We start from the raw sequence: 11,227 nt of genomic DNA, 5'->3' as shown, positions 1-11,227 counted from the left end.
GTTGTGTGTGTTCCCCCCCCCACGGATGCTGGTGCATGGGGAAACTTTGAGGCATTGGGAAAACTCTGTTGGGGTGGTTTGTGTGTGCCCCCCCCCGTTTATCCCCTTGGGGGACAAGGGATGTGCCCCCCATGGGGCATCCCATCCCCATGGGGTGTCTGGGTGCTGCCCCCCAACTACTTAGGGTGATAATGGGGGGGGAAACACACATAGAAGGGATGGAGGCGCTGGGGGTCCCCCACATCTCCATGGCTGGGGGGGGTCTCTGGGTGGCTGTGGCAAACCCCCCCCATGGGGACCCCACACTGAGCCCCATGGGTGGGTGAGGTGTGGGGGGAAAGGACCTAAAAATACCCAGAGGTGCCCATTATGGGACCCCCCCCCCGTGGTGGTGGCAGCTGGGCCCAGCTGTCCCTGTGACACAGGGTGGGGGGGCACTGGGGCATCCCCATTGCCCCCCCATCCATCCCAATAGGAGCATGTGGGTGTCCCCCCACCTGGGTTCAGGTTTGGCTTGGGGGGGGGGGGGTGGAATCTATGGGGCGTGGGGGGATTGAGGGCACAGTGGGGTCTGCCCCACATCCCATCAGCTGCGCTTTTCCATTGGGATCACAGAGCCAATCCCCATGGATGAGGCGATGCTGGGCCCTTGGGGGGGGGGGGGGCTGCATGGCAGTGGGAGCAACCCCTTCCCTGCCTCAGTTTCCCTTCTCTCATCCCATAGGAACCTGTGGGGCAGGGAGGGGGGGATGGAGCAATGCTGGGGATGGGGCTTTGGGGTGGGAGTGTGGGGGGGGGTGTCAGAGCTGCCCCCCAAGTCCTGGGGCTCCCCCATTGCTCTCCATAGGGCAAGTACAGCAGGCGCAAGAGCCGCTTCAAGCGCTCGGATGGCAGCACCTCGTCCGACACCACCTCCAACAGCTTCGTCAGGCAGGTGAGCGGGGGGGGGCACACTGCATTTGGGGGTGGGGGGGTCCCCAGGGCTCTGCCTGCATTGGGGGGGGTCCCTCATCCCCCCGGGAATCACGGCAGGAGCCAGGTTTGGCAGCGCAGGGATTGCAATGGTTGTGCCCCCCCCCCGCTCCCCATCATCAATCTCAGCCCTGCAGTCACTGGGACCATTTGGGGTCCTGCACCCCCATTCCCGCCGTGTCCCCCTCCCCATATTGGGGTGCTGCACCCCGTTCCCAATGTGTGTGTGTCCGTCCCCCCCCCATATTGGGCCCTATTTGGTCTCTCCCCCCCCCCCCCCCCCCCCCCCGTGGCCCCCACCCCTGCCTGGCTCTGGGCTAAATATACCCGGGGCTGAAACCTGAGCGGGTGCCCCGAGCCCAGCGCCCGCCCCAGCGCTCGCCCCGGCCCCACAGCCATGGAGGTACCCGGCAAAGAGCCCCCCGCTGCCCCGGTGAGCCTCTGCCCCCCCCCTTCAGCACCCCTCGGTCCCCATCCGCTGAGGGACCCATGGCGGGTGTGGGGTGAGGGTGTCCCCTCTGCCCCCCCCTTAAAGCCTCCCTATAGGGCTCAGGGCTGACCCCTTGGTCTCCCTGCCCCATGGTTTTGGGGTGGGGGTGTCCCCAGTTGCTGACGCATGGCTGGGGTTGGGGTGAAAGGGAGTGCACCCCCCCCCCTCCCCAAACACCTCCATGGGGCAAATTGGGGGTCCCACAACCCCACGGGTGGGGGGGGGGTCTGGAGGGACGTGGGGGGCAGCACCAGGGTGCTTGGTGCCTTTGCCCTCCCCTGCAGCACCCATTGCCATGGGGCTGGGGGTTGCTTTGGGTTACGGGGGGCTTTGACCCCCACTAAGTCTTGTCCTGGGGTGACCCCATTGCCATGGGGCTGGGGGTTGCTTTGGGTTACGGGGGGCTTTGACCCCCACTAAGCCTTGTCCTGGGGTGACCCCATTGCCATGGGGCTGGGGGTTGCTTTGGGTTACCGGGGGGCTCTGACCCCCACCAAGCCTTGTCCTGGGGTGACCCCATTGCCATGGGGGGGGGGGGTGTGGAGGCAATGGGGAGATGCAGGGAGGGGGGGTCCCCAATTCCCTCCCTTCCGACGGGGGGGCGCCGGCTCCCTGCGGGAGCAGCTGCGGCTCCATCACCGCGGGGGCCGGATCCGTGGGGCAGGGGCAGCGCTGGGGGTCGGGTTCGTGTCCGCCCCCCCCATGGACACGAGGCTGGGGGGCGATGGGTGCTGGGGGTGGGCACTGACCCCGTCCCCCCCCGTCCCCCCCCTACCCTCCAGGGCTCGGCCGAGTCCTACACGAGCCGCCCGTCGGACTCGGACGTGTCGCTGGAGGAGGACCGGGAGGCGCTGCGCAGGGAGGCGGAGCGCCAGGCCATGGCCCAGCTCGAGAAAGCCAAGGTGGGAGGGAGCCCCCGGGCCACGGCTCCCCCCCTGCCCCTGCCCCTGCCCCACGGCATCGCCTGCGCTGGAAGGCTGGAGTTGGGGGGGGGGGGGCACTGGGGAGCAATGGGGGGCACTGGAGGACACTGGGATGCAGTGGGTGCAGTGGGTGGCACTGGGGAGCACTGGGGGGCACTGGGCGCACGGGGTGGCAATGGGGAGCAGGGGGTGCACTGGGTGGCATGGAAGCACTGGGAAGCAGTGGGTGCAGTGGGTGGCACTGGGGAGTAGGGGGTGCACTGGGTGGCACGGGAGGGGGCACTGGGGGCACTGAGAGCAGTGGGGAGTACTGGGAAGCAGTGGGTGCACTGGGTGGCACTGGGGAGCAGTGGGTGCACTGGAGAGCACTGGATGCACTGGGTGGCAATGGGGAGCAGGGTGTGCACTGGGTGGCACGGAAGCACTGGGGTACACTGGGAAGCAGTGGGAGCAGGGGGTGCACTGGGTGGCAGTGGGTGCACTGGGAGCAGTGGGTGCACTGGGGGGCCACTGGGTGGCACTGGGAGCAGTGTGTGCACTGGGGGCAGTGGGGAGCACTGGGAAGCAGTGGGTGCACTGGGAGGCACTGGGGAGCAATGGGCGCACTGGGGAGCAGTGGGTGCACTGGAGAGCACTGGGGGGCACTGGGGAGCAGGGGTGCACTGGGTGGCACAGAAGCCCTGGGGTGCACTTTGAAGCAGTGGGAGCAGGGGGCGCACTGGGTGGCACTGGGTGCACTGGGGAGCAGTGGTGCACTGGGGCGCAGTGGGTGCACGAGGTGGCAAGGGTCAGTGGGTGCATTGGGTGGCACTGGGTGCACTGGGGAGCAGTGAGTGCACTGGGTGGCACTGGGAGCAGTGGGGGGCACTGGGTGCACTGGATGGCAGTAGGAGGCAGGGGGTGCATTGGGTGGCACTGGGAGCAGTGGGTGGCACTGGGTGCACTGGATGGCAGTAGGAGGCAGGGGGTGCATTGGGTGGCACTGGGAGCAGTGGGTAGCACTGGGTGGCACTGGGAGCAGTGGGTGGCACTGGGTGCACTGGATGGCAGTAGGAGGCAGGGGGTGCATTGGGTGGCACTGGGAGCAGAGGGTGGCACTGGGTGCACTGGAGAGCACTGGGGGGTACTGGGTGCACGGGGTGGCAATGGGGAGCAGTGGGTGGCACTGGGTGGCACTGGGAGCACTGGGTGGCACTGGGTGCACTGGGTGGCACTGGGAGCAGTGGGTGGCACTGGCAGGCACTGGGATCCCGGGTTCTCCCCTTGCTCCATGCAGTGAGCCCCTCCTTACCGCCCCATTGGTGCCCCAGTGAGGGGCTGTGCCGTGGTACCCACGGCCGGTGGCACCAGCTCCCGCCTGTCCCCGGCTCTCTGTGGGGGCTGGGGGGGGGGGGTTGGAAGGTGCTGATCCCTGTCCCGTTGCCAGACGAAGCCGGTGGCCTTCGCCGTCCGCACCAACGTCGGGTACAACCCATCGGCCGGCGACGACGTCCCGGTGCAGGGCATGGCCATCTGCTTCGAGCCCAAGGACTTCCTGCACATCAAGGAGGTGGGCACGGGGTTGGTGACGGGGAGAAGGGGGGTAGGGGAACAGCAGGAATTGGGGGTCTCAGGGCTTCCTGCCCCCCGCTTCCCCCCCCCCAGAAGTACAACAACGACTGGTGGATCGGGCGCCTGGTGAAGGAGGGCTGCGAGGTCGGCTTCATCCCCAGCCCCGTCAAGCTGGAGGCCATGCGGCTGCTGCAGGAGCAGAAGATGAGGCAGAACCGCCTGAGCTCCAGGTGCGGCTCAGCCACGGGGGCACCGGCTCCTGTCCCGGCTCTGCAAGGTGCTCACCCCCCCCCTCTCCATGTCCATCCCCATCCCCATCCCATCCTCACACCCCCCCCCCCCCCATCCTTCTCCCATGCAGCAAATCAGGCGACAACTCCAGCTCCAGCCTGGGTGATGTGGTGACGGGGACGCGCCGGCCGACCCCCCCCGCCAGCGGTAAGAGTGTCGGGGGTCCCCGCGGCAGGACCCCCCTCCTTGTCCTTAGCTCCGGTGCAGGCAGGCGGGTGCAACCCCCCCCCCCCCCCCCCCCCCATCCCTTGGGGACCCCCCATCTCCTCTCCCATCCCCTCCTGCTTCTTCCCACACCTCCATGTTCCCCTTCTTCCATCATCATCATCATCATCGCTCTTCTTCTCTCCCCCCCCCAACCCCAACCCCATCCCCTGCTCCGGTTGCCCCCGTCCCCAGGTGCCCTGGACATGCCTAGCTTTGCCTTTGACCCCGATGAGTTAGAGGAGGAGGAGGCGGCCATGGAGACCCACCGCTCCCCTAAGAGTAGCGTGAGCAGTGTCACCACCCCCCCAGCCCACAACAAGCGCATCCCCTTCTTTAGGAAGGTAACGGCACCCGCCGGGCCCCGCGCTCGCCTGCTGCACCCTGCCTGCCCTAACACTGCCTCCCCCCTCCCCGGGCCATGGGGTGGATCGGTCCGTGGCTGCATCCCCCCCCCCCCGTGATCAATGGGATGGATCAGGCCGTGGTCCATGGGGTGGATGAGTCCGTGGCTGCCTCCCCCTGTGGTCCATGGGATGGGTCTGTCCGTGGTCTATGGATGGATGGGTCTGCAGCTGCCTCCCCCCGTGCTCCATGGGATGGATCAGTCCATGGTCCATGGGGTGGGTGAGTCCGTGGCTGCCTCCCCCTATGGCCCATGGGATGGATCAGTCCTTGGTCCATGGGGTGGGTGAGTCCGTGGCTGCCTCCCCCTATGGCCCATGGGATGGATCAGTCCTTGGTCCATGGGGTGGATCAGCCTGCAGCTGCCTCCCCCCATGGTTCATGGGATGGATCAGTCCGTGGTCCATGGGATGGATGAGTGTGGCTGCTGTGGCTGCCTCCCCCCGTGGTCCATGGGATGGATGACTCCATGGCTGCCTCCCCCTGTGGTCCATGGGATGGATCAGTCCATGGTCCATGGGGTGGGTGAGTCTGTGGCTGCCTACCCCCATGGCCCATGGGATGGATCAGTCCATGGTACATGGGATGGATCAGTCCTTGGTCCATGGGATGAATCAGTCCTTGGTCCATGGGATGGATGAATCTGTGGCTGCCTCCCCCCATGGCCCATGGGATGGATGAGTCCATGGCTGCCTTCCCCCATGATCCGTGGTACGGATCAGCCCATGGTACATGGGATGGATGAGTCTGTGGCTGCCTCCCCCCATAGTCCATGGGATGGATGAGTCCGCGGTCCATGGGGGTGGATAAGTCTGTGGCTGCCTCCCCCTGTGGCCCATGGGATGGATGAGTCCATGGCTGTCTCCCCCCATAGTCCATGGGATGGATGAGTCCGTGGTCCATGGGGTGGATGAGTCTGTGTCTGCCTCCCCCCGTGGCCCATGGGGATGGGTCAGTCCATAGTACATGGGATGGATGAATCTCTGCCTGCCTCCCCCATGGCCTATGGATGGATCAGTCCATGCCCCTCCATTGCCTGGGGTCCCCATGTGTGCGCATGGTGTGTGCCAGCACGGCCGGCGTGTCACCCCCTCACCCCCCTGCGAATGAGAGTGGACCATTCCTCCCCCTCAGCTGGGCAGGACCTGGGGGGCTCTGGGTGCAACCACAGCCCCACCATGGGGGGGGGGGGGGAAGAAGCGGGTCTGCAAAGGCTTAACTGGGGGCAATCGCCCCGCTCCGAGCCCCCCGCTTGCACCCCAGAAGCTAACCCAGAGCAGGGCGATGCTTCCTGTGCCCCATGGCTGGTAACACGCATGCCTTGTTTGTCTCCTCTCGCCCCCGGCCCCCCCGGCCCCTCGGCGCGTAGCGAAGCAGAAGCAGAAGTCGGTGAGTACCGACAGGACCCCCGGGAGGGCCCCCCCCGGGAGGGGTTTGGGGGTCCCCCTGCTTGCAGCACCCCCCCCCCCCCCCCCCCCTTTCTTTTGGAGCTACCCCCCCCCCCCTCGCAGGGGTGAAGCTGAGCATCCTCATCCCTCCATCCGTGCGCTCACCCCATTGACCCCCAGCTCTGCCCCACAGACCGAGCACGTGCCCCCCTACGACGTGGTACCCTCCATGCGCCCCATCATCCTGGTGGGGCCGTCGCTGAAGGGGTACGAGGTGAGGAGTTGGGGGGGGGGGGGGGCACGGGGGGGGAATGGGACACATAGGGGGGGACCCCGGTGCCATGGACCCCTCTGTGCATCCCTGCCCAGGTCACGGACATGATGCAGAAAGCACTCTTTGACTTCTTGAAGCATCGCTTTGATGGCAGGTGAGACATGGGGGGGTGGGGGGGGGGGCACTGACACCATGGGGGGACCCATCACCCCGTGAGGGGTCCCTAATGGCAAAAGGGGACCCCTGACCCCATGAGGGACACTTAATGCTACAGGGAGACTCCTCACCCCAAGGAGGGGGTGATCCCATGAGGGGTCCCCTAATCCCATGGGGGAAACCCCTAACACTGTGTGTGGGACCCATTCCTCCATAAAGGGACCCCTCATCTCATAGGGAAAATCCCCTAACCCCATGAGGGGACCCCTAACGCCAAAGAGGAACCCCTAATGCCATGAAGGGACGGACTCCTAACACCGTGAGGGACCCCTAAAATCGTGGGGGGGCCTTAATCCCATGGGGGAACCCCCTAACCCCATGGCAGGGCCCCTAACACCACAAGGGGACCCCTAACACCATGGGGGGACCCCTAACACCAAAGAGGAACCCCATATGCCATGAGGGGATGGACCTCTAACACCGTGGAGGGAACCCCTAACATCGTGGGGGGCCTTAATCCCATTGAGGAAACCCCATGGGAGAGCCCCTAACACCACAAGGGGACCCCTAACCCCATGGGGGGACCCCTAACACCATGGAGGGGGACCCCTAACACCAAAGAGGAACCCCATATGCCATGAGGGGATGGACCTCTAACACCATGGAGGGGATCCCTAACATCGTGGGGGGCCCTTAATCCCATGGGGGAACCCCCTAACCCTATGGGGGGACCCCTAACACCTTGCCCCATGGTTCTTGCTGCTGGGGGGAGCTCCAGCATAGGAGGGGGATGAAAGTGGAGGGGGGGGGGGTGTCAGGAGGGTCCCCAAGGGTCCGGGTGTGCCCATTTGGGGTGGGTTTTGTGCCCCCCTGCATCCCCCAGGATCTCCATCACGAGGGTGACGGCCGACATCTCGCTGGCCAAGCGCTCTGTCCTCAACAACCCCAGCAAGCACACCATCATCGAGCGCTCCAGCACGCGCTCCAGCCTGGGTGAGCCTCAGCACCCCCATCCGGATCCCCCCCTTCCTCCTCCTCCAGTGCTCAACGCCCCCCATTGAACCCCCTAACATCCCCCCCCCAAGCCTCCATCTGTATCAGCCTCCTGTCCCAACAAGGGGGGACCCTGTCCCTTGTGCTCCCCCCAACCCGTTTGATTCAGCCTCTCCTCCTCCTCCTCCTCCTTTATCTTCTCTCTGTTGTTTCCTTTGGGTTCCTTCCCCTCCGCGCTGCTCCTTCCTCCCCTGCTCCTGATACAGATGTCTTGGGTATGTAGCTTGGGGCACCCCTGGTGTGTGTGTGTGTGGGGAGGGAGTGGGGGGGACAGCGGTGTGGGGGGACACACACATCCCTTTGGCCCCCCATCCTGCCTTGGGGTCACCGAAGGGTTGGGGATAGAGGGTCACGGTCGGGGGGGGGGTGGTGGGGGGTGGCTTTGTCCTTTAACTCTTCCCGGCCCCATTGACCTCGATGTCCCCATCCCACAGCCGAGGTGCAGAGCGAGACCGAGCGCATCTTCGAGCTGGCGCGGACGCTGCAGCTCGTGGCGCTGGACGCAGACACCATCAACCACCCCGCGCAGCTGGCCAAGACCTCCCTGGCGCCCATCATCGTCTACATCAAGATCGCCTCGCCGAAGGTGGGAGCGTGGTTGTGGGTAGGGGACAAACGGACACGGAGCGGGTGCTGGGTGGTTGTGGGTAGGGGACAAACGGACACAGGGACACGGAGTGGGTGCTGGGTGGTTGTGGGTAGGGGACACACAGGGACACGGAGTGGGTGCTGGGTGGTTGTGGCTAGGGGACACACAGGGACACGGAGTGGGTGCTGGGTGGTTGTGGGTAGGGGACAAACGGACACACGGACATGGAGCGGGTGCTGGGTGGTTGTGGGTAGGGGACAAACGGACACAGGGACACGGAGCGGGTGCTGGGTGGTTGTGGGTAGGGGACAAACGGACACAGGGACACGGAGCGGGTGCTGGGTGGTTGTGGGTAGGGGACAAACGGACACACGGACATGGAGCGGGTGCTGGGTGGTTGTGGGTAGGGGACAGACGGACACACACATGGAGCGGGTGCTGAGTGGTTGTGGGTAGGGGACAAACGGACACAGGGACACGGAGCGGGTGCTGAGTGGTTGTGGGTAGGGGACAGACGGGCACACACATGGAGCGGGTGCTGAGTGGTTGTGGGTAGGGGACAAACGGACACAGGGACACGGAGCGGGTGCTGAGTGGTTGTGGATAGGACACACACACGGACACGGAGCGGGTGCTGGGTGGTTGTGGGTAGGGGACAAACGGACACACGGACACGGAGCGGGTGCTGGGTGGTTGTGGGTAGGGGACACACAGGGACACACGGACACGGAGCGGGTGCTGGGTGGTTGTGGGTAGGGGACAGACGGACACACACATGGAGCGGGTGCTGAGTGGTTGTGGGTAGGACACACAGGGACACGGAGCGGGTGCTGGGTGCGGAGCTCAGCAGGGTCCCTGTGCCCGCCCGCCCAGGTCCTGCAGCGCTTGGTGAAGTCTCGCGGGAAGTCGCAGGCCAAGCACCTCAACGTGCAGATGGTGGCCTCGGACAAGCTGGCGCAGTGCCCCCCGGTGCGTGCCCGGCCCATAGCTCTGCTCCATAGCCCTCACCCTGCCCCATAGGCCTGCCCCATAGGCCTCAACCTGGCCCATAGCCCTGCCCCCTAGCCCTCACTCTGCCCCATAGCCCCCACCCCATAGCACTCACCCTGGCCCATAGCCCTGCCCCATAGCACTCACCCTGCCCAACAGCCCTGCCTCACAACCCTGCCCTATAGGCCCCACCCCATAACCCTCACCCTGGCCCATAGTCCTGCCCCATACCCCTCACCCTGGCACATAGCCCTGCCCCATAGCCCTCACCGAGCCCCGTAGTCCAGCCCCATAGCACTCACCCTGGCCCATAGCCCTCACCCTGCCCCATCTCCCAGCCCCATAGCCCAGCCCCATAGCACTCACCCTGCCCCATCTCCCAGCCCCATAGCCCTCACTTTGCCCCACAGCCCCCACCCCATAGCACTCACCCAGCCCCACAGCCCCTGCTCCGCCCCACATCCTCCTTCCATCCCCAGGAGATGTTCGACATCGTGCTGGACGAGAACCAGCTGGAGGAGGCTTGCGAGCACTTGGCCGAGTACCTGGAGGCCTATTGGAAGGCCACGCACCCCCCCAGCAGCAACCCCCCCAACCCGCTGCTCAACCGCACCATGGCCACGGCGGCGCTGGCCGCCAGCCCCGCGCCCGTCTCCAACCTCCAGGTACAGGTGCTCACCTCCCTGCGCCGCAACCTGGGCCTCTGGGGCCGTGGGGGCTCCGACGCCGGCCCCCCCGGCGCCCTGGATGAACACGCGCTGTGAGACACGCACAGAAGCCCCCCCCCTCTCCATCACCCATCAATCACCATCCCCAGGCACTGGGGACCATCCTTGGGGTGGCCTCTATGGGGTGGCCTTGGGATGGGGGGGGAAATGAAGACCCCCCCCCCCACACACACACCCAGGGATGGGGTCACACTGGGGGGCTGCTCCCCCCCCCCCCTCCATGGGACCGGTGCTCCCCAGGTTGAGGTCTCAATGGGATCCATGTCCTCTCTTAGCCCCCCCCCCCCCCCAACATCCCCTTTGGGTGCCCGCCCCCCCCCCAATCCTGGGGGATCCACAGTGAGGGCAAGGACCAGCTGGGATGGGGAGCCCTGCCCCACCGTGAGCCTCACCCCACGGCAGGAAGTGGGGACACGCACACACACACACACACACGTCCTGTGTTGTCTGTGGCTGCTGGGACCCCCCCATCACCCCCATTTCCGCAGCCCCCCCCAGGCTGAGACCTGACACAAGTCATGTCCTGAGTGAGCAGCGTGTGCAGGCCAGGCTGGGTTTGATGCATGTGCCCCCCACCCGCCCCCCAACTAACCCCCCCCCCCCCCCCCCCCCCCCATTGCACGGTGTGGTTGCTTCTCCTTAACCAGGGTCCGTACCCGGTGCCGGGGCAGCGCGGCCGCCCCCCCCGGCAGCCCCTGTCCCGCCAGGACACCGTGGACGTGGAGCCCGCGGACGCAGCCGGCACCGAGCCCGGTGATTCCTGCCCCACGGACATCGAGATGGAGCCGGGAGACGCGGAGCCCGTGGGGCACCCCCCGGCTGCCAGCCCCACACCCCCCCCCGCGGGGCTATGGGGTGAGGGTGAGCCCCACAGCCGGGCTATGGGGCAGGGCGCAGGGGAGCGGAGCGATGGGGAGCGATGGGGCCAGGATGTTTACACCCCCCGTTAGGGTGAAGAGGAAGGGGGGGATGCAGGCCCCCATCGCCTGCCTTTGTGCCCCCATGGGGAGCCCCTGCTTTGCCCTGGGACCCCCATTTCTCCCTTGGGGGGTGTCCCCCCATTACACCGCAGCCCCCCAACATCTCGCGGTGCCTCAAGCCCTCCCTGCTGGGGAGGGGGCAAGTGACCAAATGGGCCCCCCAGCCCGTCCCCTGCCCCATGGTGGGGGCTCTGTGTATGTGTCCCCCCCCTCCATGGTGCTCTTTGCCACCC

The 11,227-nt window shown here is 66.3% G+C and overlaps 1 protein-coding gene across 1 annotated transcript; it reads left to right on the top strand.

Annotated features, from left to right (window-relative positions):
- Positions 1 to 1,318: 1,318 nt before the first annotated feature.
- On the top strand, positions 1,319 to 10,065 carry CACNB1 (calcium voltage-gated channel auxiliary subunit beta 1). Its single transcript, XM_057433225.1, has 12 exons — positions 1,319 to 1,405; positions 2,245 to 2,364; positions 3,812 to 3,934; positions 4,030 to 4,166; positions 4,298 to 4,374; positions 4,627 to 4,775; positions 6,418 to 6,498; positions 6,594 to 6,652; positions 7,538 to 7,647; positions 8,142 to 8,293; positions 9,170 to 9,265; positions 9,766 to 10,065. Exons 1-12 carry the CDS (start codon positions 1,370 to 1,372, stop codon positions 10,048 to 10,050), a joined length of 1,425 nt encoding a protein of 474 aa, XP_057289208.1. The 5' UTR covers positions 1,319 to 1,369; the 3' UTR covers positions 10,051 to 10,065.
- The last annotated feature ends 1,162 nt before the right edge of the window (positions 10,066 to 11,227 follow it).

The sequence above is a fragment of the Pezoporus wallicus genome, unplaced genomic scaffold, assembly GCF_028554395.1.
Source record: "Pezoporus wallicus isolate ANWC-B61680 ecotype Strahan unplaced genomic scaffold, APGP_CSIRO_Pwel_v1 contig_10813, whole genome shotgun sequence".
Taxonomy (NCBI): Eukaryota; Metazoa; Chordata; class Aves; order Psittaciformes; family Psittacidae; genus Pezoporus; species Pezoporus wallicus.
This window is presented reverse-complemented; position numbering and strand designations above follow the sequence as displayed.

Bases quoted from the DNA above. Each gene is read 5' to 3' on its own strand.
- CACNB1 (XM_057433225.1), top strand. From the start codon at position 1,370: ATGGAGGTACCCGGCAAAGAGCCCCCCGCTGCCCCG. The intron at 1,406-2,244 runs GTGAGCCTCTGC...CCTACCCTCCAG, and splicing joins AAGAGCCCCCCGCTGCCCCG to GGCTCGGCCGAGTCCTACAC. The intron at 6,499-6,593 runs GTGAGGAGTTGG...ATCCCTGCCCAG, and splicing joins CGTCGCTGAAGGGGTACGAG to GTCACGGACATGATGCAGAA.